The following is a 22,472-nucleotide window of genomic DNA, read 5'->3' as shown; positions in this document are numbered from 1 at the left end:
AGACGAGGGACTGGCTTTCCCCATCAGGCTGGTGAGAGCTGTGTCCCAGCCTGCCCAGCTCTCTGCCTTGTAATCTGCATCTCAAATCAGCTGAGGGAGTCCCTCCTCAGGCAGGGACAAGGAGCCTTCAGGGACGTGCTGTGTAATTACAAAGGTTAAAAGAAACCCTGCCTCAAAATGGGAGGAGGTTGGGGCTGCCATGAGGACTAGTGGGCCAGTGGGCAGGGAGAAATGAGGAAACAAGGTCACCATTCACTTCCTGACTGTCTCTGACGTGCTGGGTGACCTTGGGCAGCTTGTTTAGTCTCTGTTTCTTGGTTTGATAACTTAAGAAATGACCTCAGTGTCCCCTGTAAAGGGCTTGGTGAGCTGTGTGCCAAAAAATCACAGGCAGGGCTCAAGTGCTTTGTTTGCTCAGTCATTTCTTACACTCAGGCAGGGTTATGTTGTCCTCTCTGTGAATCACCTGGACTGTGATTCTTCTTGCCAGGGAATAACAGGATTAATATGGAGCAGGAGGGAGGAGGCCTGGGAGCTGAGTATGTGGGATCCATTCCCAGCTGATCCCTTTGGCAGCTCAGGCTCACTAGCTTGGCTCCCTTGTGAAATGGAGATGCTCATTGTGGCACAGGGCAGTGAGAGCTCTGTCCTGTCCATGAGGGGACAGTTGGGGTCAGTGATTCTCACCTGCAGCCAGGCTGGGATTGGGGCTGTAACTAAGGGAAGGTGATGAAGTTCCCCGTGGCTCTGTGGCACTCCAGCCTAGATCCCCTTCTGCCCTCTACTGATGGAGAACTAGCAGCTCACCTGAGCACTGCCCTGGAATTGCAGCTGTTTAACGTGAGGGCTCCTGCTGGTTTGGGGTTGGTAAGAACGAGGCTGGAAAGCCCTTGCTTAGTCCCTGCCTTGGCCCTGGGTGTATCCAGCTGTGGCACAGCCTCAGCTCGCCCAGCCCAGCTCTGCACCGGCTCTCACTCACTCTGAGCATCTCTGATGAGGAGAGACTCTGGGAGCTGGGCCTGTTTAGTGTAGAGAAGAGAGGACTGAGAGGGGATCTCATCAATCCATGCAAATATCTCCAAGGGGTGTCAGAGGATGGTGCCAGATTTTTTCAGTGGTGCCAGTGACAGGACAATGAGCAGTGGCCATAAGCTAAAACATAAGTTCCACCTCAACCTGAGGAAGAACTTCTTTCCATGGAGGGCGGCAGAGCACTGGAACTAACCCGGGAGGTTGTGGAGTCTCCCCTCTGGAGACATCCCAAACCAACCTGGACACATTCCTGGGCCACCTGCTGCAGGTGACCCTGCCTTGGCAGGGAGGCTTGGACTGGATGAACTCCAGAGGTCCCTTCCAACTCTGTGATTCTTTTATTCACCAAGCTGTGTGAGACAGAGCTGAGCTGATTTTGGGTGACACCTGAAAGCCCAACCCGCGCAATCCTCTTTCCAGGTGATCGCCAACATGACCACGGCCTACAACCGGGAGCGGAAGAGCATAAAGAGGAAAAGTCGGGGCCTGCCCTCTCTTGCCTTCAAAGTGGAGGACAACGTGTTTGGGGGCAGCACTGCCAGCTCCCTGAAGAAGCTGAAGAAGGGCCAGTTTGTGTCGTTCCAGATCGAGACGGTCCTGCCCCCCGAGCAGAGCTTGTCCAGCGGGAAGAAAACCAGTTAGTCCCAGGGACTCTTCGGGGGTCCTGCGGCGCCGGGGACAGCACGGACTGTCCCCAGGTGTGTGGCTGCCTGGGAGTGCAGGGTGCAGACGTGCCTGCTCTGTCCTGGGAGAGAGGAAGGGGAAGGTTCAGACAAGGGTGTCTGTTCAGTCCCTTCCCGAGGTTTGCCCTTGAGCCATCCCTCCGACGGAGGGAGGCGGCACCGTCCTCGTTTAGGTTTGGCAGGGAGAGACTCGGTCCTGCCAAAAAGCTCCACCTTGACTGTGGCTTGGAAGTTGCCCTTTGGGAGTAATTGCACCAAAGCCTGGGAATGATCTGGGTGCACGTGGGAGGAGAATCAGAAACCAGACCCAGCTTAGCCACGGACAATGTTTCCTAGAGCTTTAAAGTGTCGTCCCCATTGTCAGCCTGGAAGAGTCACTCCAGGTCTGACTGTGTTCCCAGGGGATGTGGGAAGGGCGTGAAGTGAGCTGCCTTTTTTTTTTTTTGGTTTTAAGCACTTATTAGCTTCCTGAACCCATGACACCTCGTTACTCCATTCTCTCCAGAAATGGAGTGAACTCCAGGAATCCTGAAGTCTGTTGCTGTGCTAATGAAGGTTATTGGGGTATTTTTAAGCCCAGCACTCTAAAAACACAGGGAGAGTTTGGGATAATGACACCACCCTGCCCCTCTGTCACCTGTATAGCCCACCTGGACGCACAGCTGCTGCCCAGGGAACAGCACTTCCATCCCTCCAGAGCTACAGTGGGAGGTGAAGGGGAAAAATAATTTACAAGCTGAATGTCTTGATTTTAATTGTGAAATAATTTATAAGCTGGGTTTCTTGAAACTGGATCCCTCTGTGTTAGGGGTTAATTAAACCCATGTCAAACCCCTATTTAGGGGTTAATTAAACCCCTGATGAGCATCTATTTAAGGGTTAATTAAACCCCAGTTGAGCCCCTATTTAAGAATTAATTTAAAACATGATCTTGATCCCTTGTCCTGGTTGCTTTTAAAGCCAGGTCGTGTGTTCTATTTTCCCCTCTCTGCTGCAGAAACGAGATAAAACCAATAAAATCATATAAAAATTTTAAAATGTATATATTTTTGGGGGAGGAGAGAAACCCTTCTCTGGGGGTGGGGGTAATTCTGGGGTTGCCCTTGCTGCGTCGGGGCAAGGTTTACCCGGGCAGGGCGGTGGTGGGAGGACCCGATCCCCAAATTTTGGGGCTCTCCCTTCCCGGTGGATCCGTGGGCGGGGCCGGGGCTGCGCCGCAGGAGGGGGCGGGGCCTCATGGGCGTGGTCACCGCCAAGGCCACGCCCCCCACCGACCTTGTTCCCGGGACGCGGCGCCGCCGGCTCCGACCGGGCTGATCCCGCTGATCCCACTGATCCCGCCGCCGGTAAGAGCCGTCCGGCCGCGCCGGGGCCGAGCTGTGTGTGTGTGTGTGTCCGTGGGATGGCCCTTCCCGGGCGTGTCCCCCCTCTCCCGTGGGAGCATCTCCTGCGGGGGGAAGCCGGGGTGCGGCCGGGGACCTTGGGCGGCTCCAGCTCGGGATCTTGGGACGCGGCTGCGGGTGGTGGGGAGCTGCAGTGGCCGCCTCCTCCTTCTCCTCCTTCTCCTGCTCCAGCGGGCCGGATCCGCGCAGCTTTGCAGCGGATGGCAGCAGCGAGCACCCTGGGAAGCGTGTCCTGCTCCTCCCTGGCATCGCTGCTCTGCTTCGCCTCCATCCCTCCTTCCCTACCCACCCCACAAACCCCCGTGCTTCCCCCAGATTGCAGCCTCTGCCCCGTTTTCCTCCACTCTTTAGCTTTTCATCCCCCTTGCCCGTCCCCCGAGCCGCTCTCGGCCAAGGGCGCCGCTCGTCCAGCGCCAAGGGCTGCCCTTCTCCCCGAGGTTTGGGTTTTTGGGGGGTCTGCGGTCACACAGGGCAGAGCGTGGCCGGCACATGGCACCGCCTGTACCGCGCCTTCCGCACTGTGCACCGTCATGAGCTGCTTACCCAGCACAAATCTGAGGATCAGGTACCTCCCTCGTGCCAACGCGTGGCACCTCTGGGCATGGCACCGGAGCAGGTGAGCAGCTCGCTCGGCTTAGAGCAAGTCGAGCTTTTCGCCCTTTGCCGTGTCTGTTCAGGCCCTGCCCCACCATCGGTGCTGCTGGGCAGACCCCCCCGGGCGGCAGCAGAGGCAGCATCCCGCCCCAGAGCTTTTATCTCACATAGGATGCAGCTGTGGAATTCCAACCCCTTTTTAATTTCCTCCTGGGATTTTTGTTGTGTCACTGAACTGCACCTGGGCTGCGCAGCGGGTGTCATGGGCTACCCTGAGTTAATATCCAAGAGGGCTGGGGACTGGAAGGTGTGACAAGCGGCTGTACCTGTGGTTTATTCTGGTTTTGATTGGGGAATCCATTACAAAGCTGAGCTGCTCTTCCTTCTGCTTTGCTGCGGTTTTGATTGCTCACTTTCAGCTTTGTCCCGGGAAAGGTGGGGAGGGACTCTGGGATCGTGAATATCCGAGTTTAACACCTACACGGCTCCGTAACGCAGGACACGTGGGTTGCACAGATCTCATGGCAGCACCCGACTGCTGGGGACCACCCGGCTGGCCCTGCAGCCACCACAGCAAACAGGGACAAAGATTCCCACTGAGGAGCGCAGATTTCTGCTTTGGGATTCAGGATGGGTGAAGTCATCTGGGAGGGAAATTTGTCTTGGTCTGTACTGCTCACTTTATGAAATACCTTGGAGTGCCTGCAGCAGGGGAGGGGAGGAAGGAACAGACAGAGGTGTCTGGGGTCAGGATGGGCGGGTGGGGAGCTGGCATGGCGGTCCCCCATCCTGCTGCCCTCTCCTCACCACCTCCCTGGAGTGAATAACAACCCCATCCCTCTATTCTCTCCCTCAGCGGAGGCCGACATGCCCACGTCCTTCCTGTGCTAGGGCTGCCCCCCCACCCGGGTGTCCCCCATCCCGGTGCCGAGGATGCGTGCCTGGAAGGCGGTGGCCAGCACGCTGGCGCTCAGCGGGGCCGACGTGGCGGTCACCACCCTGCTCTACACCCACGGCCCGGGCGGCCGGAACGTCCTGCAGGACCTGCGACACTTCAACATCTTCAACTCGCTGCTGGACATCTGGGGGGGCTGCCTGTACCGCAGCTGCGTGCTCCTGGGGGCCGCCATCGGCGTGGCCACCAACACGGCCTATGGCCCCCGGCGCCTCAAGGCATCGCGGACCTTCATCGCCGTTGTCTGCCTCCTCATGGGCATCTACATGATGGTGAAGCTGCTGCTCTACTCGGAGGTGCGGAAGACCATCCGGGACCCCTGGTTCTGGGGGCTCTTTGCCTGGACCTACGTGGCGCTGGCGGCCACCTTCGGGCTGTGGCAGCTGCTGGCCTGTGTCACCTCGTCCCGCGAGGCGCTGGGGCCCGGCTCCGAGTCCCGCGCCGAGGTGGAGGAGAGCTGTGATGGGGGCGTCCCGAGGGACAAGCGGGAGGAGGCAGCCGGTCCCACCATCCATAAACTGCTGTCCTACACCAAGCCGGATGCCTTCTTCCTGGGAGTCGCCTCCTTCTTCCTCCTGGTGGCCGCACTGGGTGAGTGAAGGGAGCCAGGGGGGGCCACGATGTGTTCCCCATGCTCACCAGGAGGGAAGAAACCATGGTGGTGTGGCTGGGAAGCACCCCAGGATTGATTTTTGGGGGCTGCTGGGTGGCATGTCCTGCACGGGCTGGATAAAATATGCAGTGGGAAAAAAAATGTGCAGTAGGGGATAAAATACACTGGGAGTGCAACATCCCCACGTGCCATTAAGGGCTGGACCTCCTGAGACATGTGATGAGTGATATCTCTATGGTGGGGATGGGGTTCTCACACTTGGGAATACAGGTCCTGTGCTGCGTTGGAGCTGAACCTCCATGTCCTGTGCTTGTCTGGCAGGAGAGACCTTCCTGCCCTACTACACGGGGCTGGCCATCGATGGCATCGTGGTGCAGAAGAGCATGGACCGGTTCTCCACGGCAGTGCTGGTCATGTCGCTGCTCGCCATAGGAAGGTAATCGCAGGGGCTGGGGCTGGCCATGAGGAGGAGGAGTCTGGGGTTTTCCCACAGGAGCTTGTGGTGCTGATGGGCACAGGCAGCCACTCCACCAGGCTGCTGCCAGACCCCAGGGGTGCACTTTGATGTCTCTGCACTGTCACGGCTCAGAGGGGCCATGGTGACAGTCACAAAGGCCTTTGTGTGGCCTTTCTTGTCCATCTGCTGGTGGTGGGGGAGCAGGAACAGAGAGAGAGAACAGCGAATGGGTTCCATGGGTGTTAAGGGTAGAAGACCCTTTTGGAAGATTTTACTATGAGAAGATTAAGGTTTTTCACTTAAGAAAGCTTTTCTGCCTGGAAGAGGCATCTTTCCCCTGAGACAGTTTTAGCTGTTTTCTCCTCCTGCATTCCAGAGAAACTCTCTCTGGTATGAGAAAAAGATAAGTCTTTGCAGACATGTGTGAAGGCCTCACAGAGAGGGGGCCAGGGATGGTAAAAGCCCTGAGAAGAAGAGGGATCATGTCTTTCCCCAGGGCCCAGTGTTTGAAACACCATTATGATTACCATTCTGTAAGTCCGGTGTTCTCCACTTGGGAAATAAATTTTCCTACAGTCCTTCCACTGCCTGGCGTTTCAGGGGTGCCTGTGTGCTATCTGACTTCACGCTGGGGAATGCTGTCCCAGCAGCGCTGTGTCCCCTCCCAAAGCTCGTCACTCCCAGGGTTAGGACCAGCCATCGCTGTGCTGGTGGTACCCAGGAGGGGTGTGGGATGGTTTAGCTGTGGCTTCCCCGGGTGCCAAGCGGTGCCAGCACAGCACTGCCCAAGGCCTTGGCCCGGCGTGGGGGTGTGTGTGTTGCTGAGAGCGGTCTCGTGTCCACTGGTCTATAACGTTTCTTATCTGCAATTAGCTCATTTGCCGCAGGTATCCGGGGCGGCGTTTTCACGCTCATATTTGCAAGGCTGAACATCCGCCTTCGCAACTGCCTCTTCAGGTCGCTGGTGTCTCAGGAGATGAGTTTCTTTGATGAGAATCGCACAGGTTGGTTCCTCTCTCCCCCCCTGGATTTGCTCTAACCCCTCTAGCCCATCCTGGAATTTTTCCCCTTGGCTTGCCCAGCCCGCGCTCAGGCAGATTTTGGGCAGCCGGAGGCAGCACCCGAGTGCTGGCATTTAGAAATAGAGGCAGGAAGCTCTTCCCTTTTGGTTGCTTCCCACTGTGAGGCTGGGACAGGATTGCCCAGCACCCTGGAGATGTCCCACTGCCACGATCAGCCTGACATCCAGCAGTCCTGGGGCTGACGTGCTCATCTCCAGTCATCCCCAAAACACCTTCTTTCCTCCTCCTGTACCTCAGTCAGTGTCTCCTGGTCAGCCACTCTCCACCCCTGCTCCAGGCACCGAAAACCTTGGATGTGTGAAGCTTGCTGGGTGTGCTTATTGCTTTCCCTGCTCCAAGTTCAGTGCTGTCCCAGGCCATGCCACTCTGGTGTGGTCCCAGCCCGCTGTAACTTTCACACATTTAATTTTGTTTTGGCGGTATTTTTAGTTTTGAGGCTGTTGCCATATTTAGCAGTGGCTGAACAGTGCCTTGGTAGCTGAGGACAGCAGAGATGTTATTGTAAGTGGGATATAGTAACCCTGGACTTACACAAAAGCACGGGAATTCAGCTGGACTCAAGCACAGGCCAGGTATTTAGGAACTCAGGCTGGCTGTAACACATCAGCTCCACCAAAGGGCATCACCAGAGCTTCACTCCTTAGTAGCTGGAACCATGTCCTCAGGTCCCTTGCGTCAGCTCCAGGCTGTGGGGCACATGGCTAAACCCAAACAGCCATCTCCAAAGCCCCATTATGCTCCACAGGGCTCCCTGAGCCTGGCCCTGGCTGGTCCTGCCAAGAGGCCAGGATGATGACCTGCTGCTGTCTGCCTGCCCACAGGGTGCCCTCCAGCACAGGGTGCTGCCAAAGTCCCCTTTGCTGTCCTGCAGCCACCCTTGGTGACCCAGGAATGTGCCTGCAGGTGCATTTCCTGTCCCTTATGCATGCAGCTCCTCTGTTCTGCTTCACATCCACAGTGGTGGAGGGTTGTTCCCCTTCCACCCCACCCTTCAGACCCACAGTGAGGAGCTGGTTGAATGGGGAGCTCCACCTGGCCCCTGGCAGGGGACGTGGGACACGGTGAGGCAGTGACCTGCTGTGATGACATGTCCCCTCTCTCCCCTTTCCCCAACCCCTCGCTGCTGCAGGGGACGTCATCTCCCGCCTGACGTCGGACACGACCATCGTGAGCGACCTGGTGTCCCAGAACATCAACATCTTCCTGCGCAACGTGGTGAAGGCCACGGGGGTGATTTTCTTCATGTTCAGCCTCTCCTGGAAGCTCTCGCTCGTCACCTTCATGGGCTTCCCCATCATCATGCTGGTGTCTGATGTCTATGGCAAGTACTACCAGGTAGGCAGGAGCAGCTGGCATTGCCATGGTGTGTCACGACGCTGGGCTGTTCCGCGCTCTGAGGCTGTCACGGAGGCTGTGGGTGGATTTGGAGCTGGTGGGAGTGATGCTGGAGTGCTTTGCTGCCGGCAGTGGGAGCAGGAAGGCAGCATTAAACCTGTGTGGGCAGACAGGCATAGCCTGGGCTCTTACCTTGCTTCGTGCTCAGGAGTGGAAGCATCTCAGGTCCAACAGGAGAGGTGGCTTGGCTGTGGGATGTCCTGTGTGCACCTGCCTGTCCTTGTGCAACCTCTCCTTTCTCTTTGGAGTGACTTGGTGGGAGTTAAAACGCAGTGCTGAGCTCCCTCCCTCTGCCTGGGACTGGTGTGGGCCAAGGACTGTCCCCCAGTGCCACATCCCATGGACTATGTGAGTCCTGCACTGCTGCTCCCTGTGTTGGCTCAGTGCTTTCCACTATGCACAGGTACTGCCAAAACAGAGTCCTCAGGTACTGCCTTACCCAGCCATGGCCCTTCCCGTGGGTCAGGCACTCAAGGGAGGAGTGGAGATGAGGTCTCCAGACCTATCCCTGACTTGGAAACTCCTTGGAAGAGTTCCCTAGCCAGGGTCCTTCAGGCACTGGGAGCAGCAGCTCTGCCAGGTTTCCTAAATGGCCCTGGACATGGCACTTCACCTCCCGCAGCACAGATGCCCTGGGGAGAGCACAGCGAATCTGCTCTCTTCCTGACACATTCCAGGTTGTCCTGAAGTGTGGGATATATCCCAGTGCTCAGCCTTCTTGCCCGTGGCCTTGAAAAAATGTCACCGTGCCTTCTTTTCCCGAGCCCAGCAGAGCCTGGGGCGAGCAGGGAGATTTGCCACGGACATCCTGGCACCTGCTGAGCCCCCTCTGCCTCCCCCTGCTCCCTGCAGAAGCTCTCCAAGGATGTTCAGAACGCCCTGGCCAAGGCCAACAACACGGCCGAGGAGACCATCTCGGCCATGAAGACCGTCCGCAGTTTTGCCAACGAGGAGACGGAGGCGAACGTGTACTGGCAGAAGCTGCAGCAGGTTTACAAGCTCAACAAGAGGGAGGCCTTGGCTTACACCTACTACGTCTGGTCCAGCGGGGTAGGTGCTCCCTACACGGGGCTTGGGATGGGCAGGGGAGTCGCTTCAGATCCCAAAATGCATGTGGCACGTGGTTCTCCTCCGCTGTCAGGGACCCACTTGCAGCAATTATTTTCACACATCAAAAAATGGTATCCCCTTCCGCCTCGGGGCAGCGTTGCGTCGTTCCACCGACCTGCCTGTTTCCTCCTGGAAGTGGGAACATAATTGATAAGTGCTCAAGGTCGTGGAAGAGCCCGTGGCTCGGTGGTGCTGCATTGCGTTCCTGTGCCAGCTCATCCCCGGGGCTCCGGCTGGGAACAGCGTTGGTTGAGCTTCTGCTCGGGAACGGAGCTTCTCTGCGTGTGGGTGGTGGCAGGGGGAGGCTGCTGGGCTTTGGCTTTGGGCTTTTTTTTTTTTTTTCCCCTGCAAAATGCTTTTTCACCATTCACGAGCAGATGGTTTGGGAGTTCTCCTGCGTTGGCTGTTAACTAAGGCTGAGCAAAATCCCCGTGTGAGGCTGCCCTCATCTCTGCACGTTCAGGGATGGAAGTAGTCCCTGATGATGGGTTTGTGAGTTATGGTGCTCTCGTGCAGCTGTGGGAGGCTTTATGGCTTCCCAAGTCTGGAAGCAAAACTGGAGCGTTATTAGCGTTGTTTCTGGGCTCCAGGTGAAGCCAGAGCATGAACTGGGTCAGCACAGATCCTGGCAAGGCTAAGAAGGCAAAAACCCTCAAAAACTGCTGCTGCAGGGCTCACACAGAAAGAAGCTGATGGATTTAGCACAGCCCTGGTAAATCTTTCTTGGAGGGAACACAGGATTCTAAGGTCACCTCATGGAGAAAGGAATTTTTTTCCCCCAGTATTTTTATCTGTGTGAATTTACGGCCTGTGCTGCAAGTGTCACACAGGGCACCAGGACATCGCTGCTTTTCAGAGCACCCAAGCAGATGGAACAAAACCAGCTGAATAAAAGCAGGGGCTGGTATTTGTCATATGAGAGCTCATCTGTCTTCCTTCTGCAGTAGGTGGAACCCCCCCACTGATTTCAGACAAAAGCTGAGGTTATCCTTCAGGGACTTGTACACACAAGGAGGATACTCTGCATTAACTCTTGGCTTGATTTTGTGTTCTAAATTAAAGTGTGTCACACTCATATAAGAGAAGGTTTATTTTAGCAGTGAGGTGAGTGCATTCCTTGGATAATTTGAGCGTAGATTATTATCCTTGAGGAGCTTAGTCCAAGAGAGAAGTTCATGGGGATGCTCTGTTATTTCAGATAAATTCTCTCTCCTTGGCTGTTGTCCCTCTCGACTTCTGTTTTGTTGAAAGATGCCAGCCCAGCTCCCTAAATCAGCCCATGTACTTGAGTTGTTTCTCCCTTCTCATATCCGTGCTCACTGCTCAGGGCTGTCAGCTGTGCTGTCAGGGATCCTCAGCTCGGGGCTCAAAGAATAAATGTCAGCACGTGAATTGTGGGCTGTTGTGTGAGTAATTACAAACACACCAAAATATCAGTTGTCCCTGCTGATTTGGGGGTGTTTTCTTGCTTTCAGCTGACCCTCCTGGTGGTCCAGGTCAGCATCCTTTACTACGGCGGGCACCTCGTGATCTCGGGGCAAATGACAAGTGGAAACCTGATTTCCTTCATCATTTACGAGTTTGTCTTGGGAGATTGCATGGAGGTGAGTCTGTTTTATCACAGAATCATGGAATGGTTTGGGTTGGAAGAGATCTTAAAGCTCATCCAATTACAGTGCCCCTGTCATGGGCAGGGACACCTTCTACTAGACCACATTGCTCCAAACCCTGTCCAACCTGGCCCTGGACACTTCCAGGGATGGGGCAGCCACAGCTTCTCTGGGCAACCTGTGCCAGGGCCTCACCACCCTCTGGGCTACTCCACGTCAAGCTGATGTTTGTCTCAGAAGGTCTCAGGGCAGTTGCAGATCTAGATCCAGACGTGTGACACATTTCCTTGGTGCTCTGGCATCACCAGGGTGGGCATTCTCACCTCTGCTCCCCATTCCTCTCCTGCTGTGGCCTCACAACCTTAATGTTCCTGAAGCAGCTCGTCCCCCAGAAAGGCAGCTGGGAGCAGGGGGGTCAGGCTGGCCCTGCTGAAGGGCAGAGTCCTGGCTGCCTCCCAAGCACATTTCCTGGCATGAAGGATGCAGGGATTACAAAGCTGCCTGTTACATTTCAGGCTTCATTAAAAAACTTAATTATATTGCTTTTTTTTCCCCCGTCCCTGGAATAGGCTGCAAGCTGCTGCGTTGGCAGAGCTTTAGCAAGATGGGACTGTGGGTGGGATGGTAGAGCCCACCCAGGGCTGCCTTCCCCTTGCAGAGGCGTCAGCTTGGCTAATCCAGGCAGAAATGATCCAGTCGAGGTTTCCTCAGAGCCAAGCATGGTTTTGGTGGTGCTTCAGCCTCTGTGCAGGGGCAGAGCAGAGCTGGAGGCAGCTCACCCAGCTCTCACCATCTGTTTGGATGCCTGCAGGCTCTGGAGGTGCTTCCAGGCTGTGGTTTTGGTGTGGATTTCATTTGGTCTGGTTTTTTTCCCTCCTCCTGATGGGAGGGGCAGTTGCAGTACAAACTGTTCTGCAGCTCTGGGTTTAATGCTGAAATTTCCAGTGTGGGGTTTATTCCAGGGAAGCCAGTGTCAGCATGCAGAAGTTGTAGTTGGGAGAGAATGATGGTAAATCCCCTAGGACCATATTCCAGCCTTATCAGCTGCCAGGCACTTGTCTAGAAGGGCCCAGGCTGGAGCTGCTCTGCACTTGGGACACGTGTGCTGGGGAAGGAGCAGGTCCCTCTGGGGGCTGGTTTGTGAACTCTGTTCAGCCATTGCACTGGGGAACTGCTGGTCTTGAGCAAAGAGAGATGAGGGGAGGATTTTGTTGGAAGTTTGGGTCACGTATCTCCCAGCACACGTCTTCTCTTCCCAACCCATGTGCTTCCTTCTTCTGTTACCCTCCCAGTGTGCCCATGCACAAAACCCCCTTAGGTGCCCTTTTCCCTGGATTGCCCGTATATCCTCTCCATACCCTGCAGAGGGGGAAGAGTTTTGCTTTCCTGTGTCTGATGACTGCAGCCAATGTGAGGTGTGAGCCGACTTGGGAATGCTTCAGCCTTTCCCCTTGCCAGTAGCACCGACTGACTTCTCCATCCCGTGGGTCTCACCGTTGCCTCTTCCCTTGCAGTCCATCGGCTCCGTGTACAGCGGGCTGATGCAGGGGGTGGGAGCTGCCGAGAAGGTGTTTGAGTTCATCGACCGCAAGCCCACGATGGTGCACGACGGGTCCCTGGCCCCGGATCACGTGGACGGGAAGGTGGAGTTCAGGAACGTGACGTTTTCCTACCGCACCCGCTCCGCGACGCAGGTCCTGCAGGTGAGCTCCCGCCACGCGCTGCTGCTCCACCACGGCCAGAGCTGATCCCCAGCCCCCTTGGGGAGCGTCAGCTGCCCGATGGAGATACGTCCAGGCAGGCTCAACACATGCTGGAAAACAGCTTAAAAGGAACAGCGGGTGTTTAGGGCCGGCCTTCCTTACAAGGAATGAGATGTATCAATAAAGCCCTTGTTCCCCGCTCAGGCATTAAACATGTCAGCGTGGTACGGGGCTGGGTGCCAAGCTGCCTCGGACTGTTTCCGTGGGAGAGGAGCTGGGATCGTGAGAAGGGGGAGGCAGCAAAGAGGTTAGTTTGCTTTGCAGATTTTAGAGGACCTGCCGCATCAGCAGGCGAGTTTGATGCAATTTGGAGGCTTTTTGCTTCCTCGGAGCCAGGAGAAATGGCTGATGTGGCACATCACCAAGGTAGAAGGTCACCGTGGCCAGATTTTGGCTACTTTTCTAGTGTGGTGCCCAAACTGCTGCCCCAGGAGCCTGGGAAGAGCCCAGACCTGAGCGCGCTCTCCCATCCATGTTGCAGAACGTGTCCTTCACCCTCCACCCCGGCAAAGTGACGGCACTGGTGGGTCCTTCGGGGAGCGGGAAGAGCTCCTGTGTCAACATCCTGGAGAACTTCTACCCTCTGCAAGACGGGCAGGTGCTGCTGGACGGGCATCCCATTAACATGTACGATCACAAGTACCTGCACTCCGTGGTACGAGCGACTGATACGTGTATTTTAGCTTCCTCCGTGCTCAGAGGGGATGGATGGCAGTGCTGCATGTTGCTTTGGATTTGATCTGGCAACTCCTGAGGTGTCCAGAAAGCTGGAGGCTAGAGGTGGTCCAGGAAGTGAATTCAGATAATTTGTGGGGGTGGAAGCAAAAGGGATGGAGAATGGTTTCATGGGGAGGGGGAAGCCTTCCAAAAACGGAACAAAAAACATGGTTTGTTTTGTATTTTTTGGCTGAGACAGTAGAAATGTGGTTTTGGTTGTTGGATTAATTATCATCTAAATTGGGTTTGGGAAAAGAGTTTTTGCATTCCTCCAGCTCTTTCTACCTTTAAGATCTTAAAGCAATTCTCAGCTCACGGGGAGTTAAACCTCTTGGGATCCTGGCAGCAGCTGGAGCACCAGAGGGACTGGGTGGTTTGTCATGGAGAGGGGTCTGGGCCCCTCAGCTCTGGTCTGTGTGTCAGCACAGATCAGCCTTCATCTCTGCAAGTAACTGCCTCCTTTGTTTGCCCCCAGAGCAAATGGCCTCACCAGTCAGCAGGAAAACCTGAAAACAATTGATCAGAGACAGGCTGGAAAGCCAAAGTCAGTGTGACTAATTTACATTCCCTGCCCGTACAGAGGGAAAATCAAAAGACAAGCTAATCTTTCAGTTTGGAAGGCCTGGTGTGGTGTTAGGGGCACGGGGAGAAGTCAATTAAAATATGACCGTGTCCCCCTGGCTCTTTTCCTGCCCAGTTCTGAGCAATAGTTTGGAGGGTTTGATTTGTTCCAATATCAAGGGTTTGCTAAAGCAGACTGAATGTGAGAGTGAGCTGCAATAGCTGTAAGGTAGGACAAGGAGGCTGTTGCTAAGCAATTAAGGAATTGCAGCAGTTATGTCCCCAGTTTGCTAATTTGGGATTAAAAAATGCAAGAGGGCTCATTCACGTGGCCCAAGAGGGATTACTGGCCTGCAAGAGCCTGGGAGAGGATCTCTCCGGCCTGATTTGTCTCAGCAACTGGTTTTCTGTTTTGGAAAGAGCAAACAGTGACAGAAAGGACGGGTCTGGAGCAAAAACACAGCAGGGTCTTGGAGGGGGAAGCCCATCCCAGATGCCAACGTGCCACCGTTGCACAAAGTTCCTTCCCTGCAAAATGGCTTCCCAGCCCAAACTGGGCACTCCATCATTAGCACCCTCACATTGAGGCCCTTCTGTATCTTGGTTCATGGCACTTCTATATCTTTATCTTGGTCCTTACTCAACAGGCAGAAACGCCGATGCCGCGCGGTGCGTCTCGTGCTCCTGACGCCCTGCTCTTCCCTCCCTTTCTGCAGATCTCCCTGGTGAGCCAGGAGCCCGTGCTGTTCGCCCGCTCCATTGCAGACAATATTTCCTATGGCTTAACTTCAGCCTCCTTTGAGTCAGTGGTTCAGGCTGCCCAGAAGGCCAACGCACACACCTTCATCACGGAGCTCCAGGACGGCTACCACACAGGTACTGACATCGCCACAGCTCCATCCCCACGCTCTGCCTGGCAGCTGAGCTGGGTTTTTGTTTTGACCCCTTCCTCTCTCCCTTGACCCAACAGAGGCAGGTGAGAAAGGGGCTCAGCTGTCAGGGGGCCAGAAGCAGAGAGTGGCAATTGCCAGGGCCTTGATCCGAGCCCCTCCCATCCTAATCCTGGATGAAGCCACGAGCGCGCTGGATGCAGAGAGCGAACACGCGGTGAGTGGGTGACTGGGATGTTTGGGCCAAAGAGACAGTCTGGGTTTGGAGGAAAGACTGTTGGCTTCAATCTGCAGCCTGTGGACGAGCTTAGTCTTGGCGTGGTGCAGTCAGAGGGTTGAATAAGGTGCTAATTCCTTAGCAGGAATTTGCTTCCAATGTTGTTGTAGCCACCAAGAAGGGAATGATCCCATACTCACAGCAGCCAATGCCTGACAAACCTGATGAGATACAGGATTTTCTGCTCATTTTTTAAATGTGGAAAGTGTTAATTGGCATACAGAGATTGTGCAGCCTTTTAGAACAGGATACAGAGGAAGACCCTAAAAAATGATGTTGCAGCAAGGAGAGTAGGACTCCCTGAGCTCAAATCCCAGCCGAGGCACCAAGGAAGCCACATGTGCGGGAAAGACCCCGAGCTTACTGTGAATTGGGCTGGTTTATCTGGCTGGGATGTGACAACCAAAGAGCTCTACCAGCAGCAGTTACTGATGTAATGACACGAGGGATGGCCTGTTCAAGGCTGGGGTTTGAGGATGTGTCTCCCGGTCCTGGAGGACACGTGCTGCTGACCCACGGCGTGGAGCAGCGTGAGCATCTGACCTGGAGCAGCTCTCAGGTCCTCAGACATGACTATGGTATCTGATGCCAGCCCAGGGCTGCTCTTTGGCTACCCAGGGGTGTCAATGTGACATGTGCCCAGTGACCACCTGCCTGCCTTTAGACTTCAGTGCCACTGTGTGTAAGCTGGAAAAGAACTCTCTTGCTTCGCCTTGATACGCTGAGGAAACAGCCTTACTTCTCTGAACAGCTGCATTTACCAGGGATCAGCTTCCTGCAGTCCATGCCAGCACCACACGGCCTCCAAATTTGGGGCCCAGTTCTAACAAGGGCCCAGCTGGCAGGATCAGACCTGTGTGGACGCCACACCTGGCGGGACTGGCACGGGGAGCTGGGATGGACGTGCTGGTGCTGGCAGTGCTGCAGGGAGCTCTGTGTCCTCTGCGTAGCCACAGAGCAAACCTCCTGTCCGGAGGTTTCTGAGCACAGACCACAAAGCTGCTGTTCTCCCGCAGCGGAGCCAGTGCTGCTCAGGCACTAACAACGCCTTTTCTCCCCGCAGATTCAGCAGGCCATTTACGGCGACTTGCAGAACCACACGGTGCTTGTCATCGCTCACAGGCTGAGCACTGTGGAGAGGGCACACAACATCATTGTGCTGGACAAGGGCCGCGTGGTGCAGCAGGGCTCGCACAAGGAGCTGATGGAAGAAGGAGGCCTTTATTCCAAGCTGGTCCAGAGACAGATCCTGGGGCTGGAGGGGGGCGGCACGGACGGTCGCCCGCCTGCAGCCCGGGGGGATTCTTCCAAGGAGGAAGAGTTCAGGATAGACCATTCCCTGCCGGCCGTGGCACAGGACGATTATAACAGCACGGCCCACAAGTGAGGGGCCGGTGGCTCGGACGCTCCCTGGACGCTGAGACGGAGGCGGTTGGTGCCCTGCAGAACACACCGTGCCCTCACCCCACGTGTCACACACCCAAACACACACCACAGACCCAGCCACACACCATAGAGCTTCCTGCAGCGCAGTCTGTGCCGGCTGGGAAAACGGGGAAAAAGCGAGGGAGTTGGGTCTTTAGCAATTCTCAGCGTTTCTACTGGGTTTCTTTTCTTACTACCAGTATTTCCTCTTGACTGGGACTTTTCTCCCATTGATATGCATGTGTAACTGCTATTAACTGTACTGGATGTTAAATGCATGCGTGGAGGGGAAGGTTGGAAACCCCTTCAGGAATTTCAGGGGGTGGCTTTTGTGGCTGGATAGAAGAAACGGTGACTGTAAAACAAGGTCCTGCTCCCGCCATCAATCTATGGGGCTAATCCAAAGTTGGCTGGAGTCTGCAGGGAGTTCCCTTTGGCTCTGGCAAAAAACTGGATCACTCCCATGGAGCTGAATGCCGGGAGAGTTTTGCACTGAGTGCCTGCAGGCTCAGGCTCCCAACCATTGCTGCTGAGCTTGTATCATGTATTATCCATCCTTGCTGGGACAAGCCAGGGGACCGGAGGCAGATGTTACTTTCAGATTTGCTCTTGGTGCTTGGTGGGTGTTTGTTTTTAAGGATGAAACGTTTTACCATAACTGGGTTAGGTTTTGGGGTTTGGGGTTTTTTTGGTTTGGTTTGTTTGTTGTTTTTTAATGTAATTTGTGTGCACTGTGCAATGTCTGTCTGGCTCCAGCATCCACTGAAAATTGGTCTGTTATCTCAGAATTTTTTTAACTCACAACCCCGGTGCTGGTTTGAGAAAAACATTACTGAAGACAGGCATAAAACACTAAAAAACAGCACTTTATAAATCCCACCAAAGCTTTGTTCAGCTTCAGGCCGTGCTAGCGACTTCACTGCATGGGAAATCCGTACAGTCACTTTCCTTGAAGTCCAACTTCAGCTGCCTGAACTTTATAACGTGTTTCTTTGACTATAGTTTATTTTAGTGTGAGGGATAGAAAGAAATGTGTTACTCCTAGTCCTTTGGGGGTAATGGCTCTGGCTTTGTAGTGTTGCCCTGCTATAGACTGGTGAAAAATCCTATGCAGCCAGGCAGATACTGTTGAAAAAAAATAGCATTTCTAGGGGAACACTGACTTCAGACTCTGCATACATAGTTAAGAAGTTCTCTCAAGCACTTTAGCTCTCATGTTTTCTGATACTTGAATGCTGCTGCATTTTCCTTTTCAGCGGGTTTGCATTTTTTGTTGTTGGCGATGTTTTGTTTTCATTTAGTGATGTTTTACAAACTCTAAATTTAGTGTCCTTGAGGAGGGATGCTCAAAAAATAAAATACTACCTCTGCCACTCAACGTCGAGCTCCTGTAGTGTGGGGGTGGTTTTTTGCATTCTGGATTCTCAAGGTGACGATATTCATCTGAGACCACGGCTGAATGCAGGTGCACCCCACACGTGTTCTGGCTCCCTTGCAGGGAACGACAAGAAGAACCTGCAGAGAACAAGGTATGTAAAAGACTTCAGCCTCTGATAATGGCTGCGAGCCCAGCAGTTGGTATAACCCCTTGAATAACTCGTTTTCATCCCAGATCCCCTTCGGAGTCAGCCTCACATGGAAGGACAGGCAGTCCAACCCATTCTCAAAGCACAGCGCTTCATGACTAGAATCTTTTCATGTGCTTGCTTTTGTGAGATGATAAAAATCTGTCCTCAGAGGAAGAACAAGATGTCTTTTTGTCTTCTCTCCCTCCGCTTAGGAAATCTCTGTGCTGCTCTGAACTCCTCAATTCACTCCTTCAGTAAATGGCCATGTGTTCCTGCTTGATGAAAATTTGCACTGTGGGTATGAGGAGGTTGGGGGTTCCACCCAGTGCTGGCAGGCAAGTAATTAATTCTGCATTTTTATCAGTACCTGGGAGCAGAATGTGGCCACTGGATTGTGGAATTAATTTCTGCTTAATTGAAAAACTGGGAGGAAAAAACAAATTTGATTACCTGGGAACTAGGGAAGCCAAGTCACCCTGGGAAGTGCTGGCAGGACAATGCTCCTTAGTAGAGGAGATGCCAGGAAAGAGAATTTGATTGTATCCTGTGTGTCCCTCCCAGGCAGTGCTGCAAAAAGGGAACTGGAGCATACAATCAGATTGGTTTTATTGCGAAGACTACAGTGAATTTCAGAAAGGGAACCCTGCTTCCCAAGCCTGTTGTGAGGATGATCCCAGCTTTGTATTCCCAGGTCAGGTCCAACCAGCAACAACTGAAATGACACATTGGAAACAGCAGATTGTCTCTGCTGGTGGCACCAGTCCAAGCTGATAACAGGGCCTGACTTTGTTCATTGCCACAGGTGATGAATTCTTTCTTCTGCATCCAGATAGCTCAAGGCTGCTTTTCCATTGAGCCTCTCATCTGGTGGCACGAACAGGTCCTTTTCATTGTGCTGTTGGCGTGTGACAAGTGGATCTGCCTGTGTGCTAAAGCCATGAGGGTTTTCCTATGGCTTTGGAAGATGGGCGGGAGCTCCACACGCCACTGGGGATCCAGCAGCACTAATCTAATGCAGATATTTCTGCTGGCCCCGTACAAACCCTGCCACTGTAGAGAAAATCCTGCTTTTCTAAATCATTCCAACTATGACTTCTCTTTGAAGTGAAAATCGGGGTCAGAGATGCCCATTAGCGAGACTAAGCCTGGCAGTAAAGATGTGCTTCCTCCAGTGCAGCAGTGGGAATTGTTCCAGTGCTGGAACAGGGAGCTGCTTCCTGGAGCTGCCCAGTCCCTTGGGCCTGGCTGCCTGTGGGCAGTCTGTGTTTGAGGCTCTTCTCCTGGAAACACAGCCACTGTTCCCTCTGAAACCCTAAACTGTAGTATTCTGGGGCTGTGGCTTTGCCCAGAGTTGACATTTACAGCGGAACATGAACAAAATCAGTTCAAGAGCTTCTCAGAGTGGTGGAGATAAAAAGTTTCTTCTCCTCGAAGGGAAAAGTCTTCACAGGGAACTTGGGGAGGTTCATCTGAAACTCTGTTTAGGGTCACAGATTAGAAGACTGTCAAGGCAGAACTGCAAGCAATTTGAAAGAACAATTGATGGCAAAAAGGTTGACTGTACATCCCATGGCAGGTTGTTTTCCCCAGTATTAATAAGCTCTAACCATTCCCTGTAATAGGTACAACCACAGCTTTATTTGATTTAAACATCGGAGAACCCTGTCCAAGATGAAATTCAAGAGCAGATCCTGCAGTTCCAGGGATTCCCCTGGGATATGTATTTACCTTTGCACAGACAGGGTCTGTGGCTGACTGACACTGTAAATGAGAACACGGTGATGGAAAAAACACAGCTGTGTTTATTCCAACAACTTGTCCCCTGGCACACCAACCTCTGCCTCAATAAGCAACTGTGTGTGTGTGTCAGTGGCTGAGCTTTCTAGGCCCTCAGCAGGTCTGGAAATACCACAAGCAAACAGACAGAGTGTTTCTAGCTCAGGGTCAGAGATGTGTCTTAGTCTGGGGTGGAAAAATAGGATCTGCCTCTTCTACTCTAGCTTCACTGTGAGCTTAAGGCAAAGCAAATATGTACAGGTACATCAACCTGCTCCTCCCACCTGTGGCTCCCTGAAAGGAAGGAGTACAGCACAAACACTTAATTCCTGCTCTCTCTCAGACAGCAGATCTCAAAAACAGGAGGGCTGTTTCTCCCCCGGAATGCTGAATATGCAGGTCATTTCCATGCGGGAAGGAACCTGGATTGTGAAATCTAAACAGAATTATGGGCTGTCATTATTATATAGAAGGAAGTTAAATTGCAAATAAGCCTGGAAACTTATCTGCACATTAAGCAACCAGACTAATAGGGGTTAATATGCACCCAAAGATTAGATTTGCAAATTGAGTGTGTATGTAACCAACCAGTTTTTCCAGGAAAAGAAAATAAGTTGTGAAGGTGACTTGCAAAATATGTCTGAATCTAATAAATATGCATGAGTACAGTGCTACTGACCGTAAAAGGATATGAGGTAACAGAAGGAAATCCAAGAGCAAGTTTAAATAGGAAAAAAAAAATCTAACATCCTATTTAAATTAGCCTGGATGCTAGTTCTCCCCAAGACTGAAGCCTGAGCCCTCATTCACCATGACATGGTTTCCACTGTAATCTTCCCAATATTTTTGTTCAATTTCTCCTGTAATAAGAAATCTTGACTTCTGTACTTGGTCTGCTTACAATTTTAATGTTCTTGAATGCTGTCACCCTTCAAAAGAATTTCAGCAAAGGCAAATAGGAACTAGGACTGGGGAGATGATAAATCTCAGCCTGCAGCACTGCAATATTTGATAATCCCTACAGTCCAAAATCCTGCTTTAAATCTGCAATCCTTCATATTCTGTCCAAGTGATGTGCTGTCACAAAACCTTTATGTTTCATGAAGACTGGGGAATGGGAAGGCAGTCTCCTATCTGTCCAAATAGAAAATATAATTATACAAAAGCAGCTGAACCCTATCTTGGCTCAACCTCAGCTCCTTTTCTAAACAACTGGAGAACTCAATCACATGCGAGTGCTGATCAAAGTGCTTGAAAGCAGACCAGGTTTTTAATGTAGACTCCTCTCCAAAATCCCCAGAACCCAAATTATCTACACAGGAAGAAGTGGGATTTTCAATGTATGTTGTACTTGAGCACAAATGAGTTGTTCTTCCAGTGCATTTTGGGAGAACTTCATTGTTCTGCATTATGGAGCTTCTAATTTTAATAGAGATTAGCACTGGCTAATTCAAATAATCCAGTCCTCGATGTCCAGAGCAGTAAACTTTCACCAACCCCATGCAACATAAGCAAAAATTAGGTAGCTACAGAAAAGCTCCTTAGGTGACTCTAAACCACCTTTCCCAACAGCATATTGACAATACAATTATTATCATGTTGTAGTGCTCTCCACCAGAGAGTCTCACTCACAACACCTCTATGGGCGTTATCCAGTGTGAACTTTTCCTCTCCACTCTCACCTCAAACTGAGCAGTTATTATTCCTCTTTTTAAGCAAAAGGCACCAGGGTTGAGAGAAGCTGAGAGCTCCACTCAGGATCACACAGCAAGGCAGTGGTAAAACTAGATTAACAACATGGAGCTGAGTCAGACTCTTCTAAACCACACTCCCCCCAAACCGTTTATTTAGCTATGGTATGAAGTTCAAATCACCAGCGTTCCTGGGAAGAAAGGGCTTCTTTTAATCCCTCGACTAATTCCCCTGTTTGTGCATGTATCTAAACGTGTGTTTGCATGTAGAGATTTACAACAGGTTTAACACAAGACTGTGACTCTCTCTGCTCGTTGGGCATGTGCAAATACAGGGTATGCGCTGTCCTGTTGGCAGGGTGACTATCTACCGGTTTTAAATAACCAGGTCGGGCTGTAGTGACTGTGCAAAGCCGTGCCACTGCCAGGGGGCACAGCTGCTGACTCACCTGGAGCACAGCACATACCTGCAACAGGCAGGTGTGTCCAGGTGGATGAGTGGACACATGCCCGTATCTCTAATCACCTTCTCCCCACCCGCAGCGAGCTCAGCTCAGCTTCCTGCTGCGCAAACACCGCGCTCTTATATCCGTCTGAGTACACTCAGTTTGCATCAGGGCCGTAGAGTGAGCAGCCAGAAGGCCTGGAAGGCTTCCCTCTAGCAGGGTCACCTTGTTGGCTGTTGTTACCTGTGGATAATAATGGCAAAGAGGGCTTCTGGTGGGGGGGGAGAGGTGTGGGGAGCCCAGTTTAGTTATAGGACAAAAGAACAGCCATAAAGCTGCCACATCATCGCTCTGTCCTGCCAGGAACTGCTGGGCCCCTTCCTGAATGTGACTGCAACATCATTGCATCAGTGATGGATTCAGA

At 52.9% G+C, this 22,472-nt stretch overlaps 1 protein-coding gene across 1 annotated transcript; it reads left to right on the top strand.

The window, feature by feature from the left end:
- Positions 1–2,986: 2,986 nt before the first annotated feature.
- On the top strand, positions 2,987–17,945 carry ABCB9 (ATP binding cassette subfamily B member 9). Its single transcript, XM_050318728.1, has 12 exons — positions 2,987–3,061; positions 4,569–5,258; positions 5,602–5,716; positions 6,611–6,741; positions 7,949–8,154; positions 9,067–9,264; positions 10,800–10,928; positions 12,449–12,637; positions 13,179–13,352; positions 14,692–14,851; positions 14,946–15,082; positions 16,206–17,945. The coding sequence occupies exons 2-12, from the start codon at positions 4,646–4,648 to the stop codon at positions 16,527–16,529; spliced, it is 2,376 nt and encodes a 791-aa protein (XP_050174685.1). The 5' UTR covers positions 2,987–3,061; positions 4,569–4,645; the 3' UTR covers positions 16,530–17,945.
- Positions 17,946–22,472: the final 4,527 nt, after the last annotated feature.

This window comes from Myiozetetes cayanensis, unplaced genomic scaffold (genome assembly GCF_022539395.1).
Source record: "Myiozetetes cayanensis isolate MyiCay16 unplaced genomic scaffold, myiCay2020 scf21, whole genome shotgun sequence".
In the NCBI taxonomy this organism is placed as follows: Eukaryota; Metazoa; Chordata; class Aves; order Passeriformes; family Tyrannidae; genus Myiozetetes; species Myiozetetes cayanensis.
Note: the sequence above shows the minus strand (reverse complement) of the source record. Positions and strands in the feature narration are given on the sequence as shown.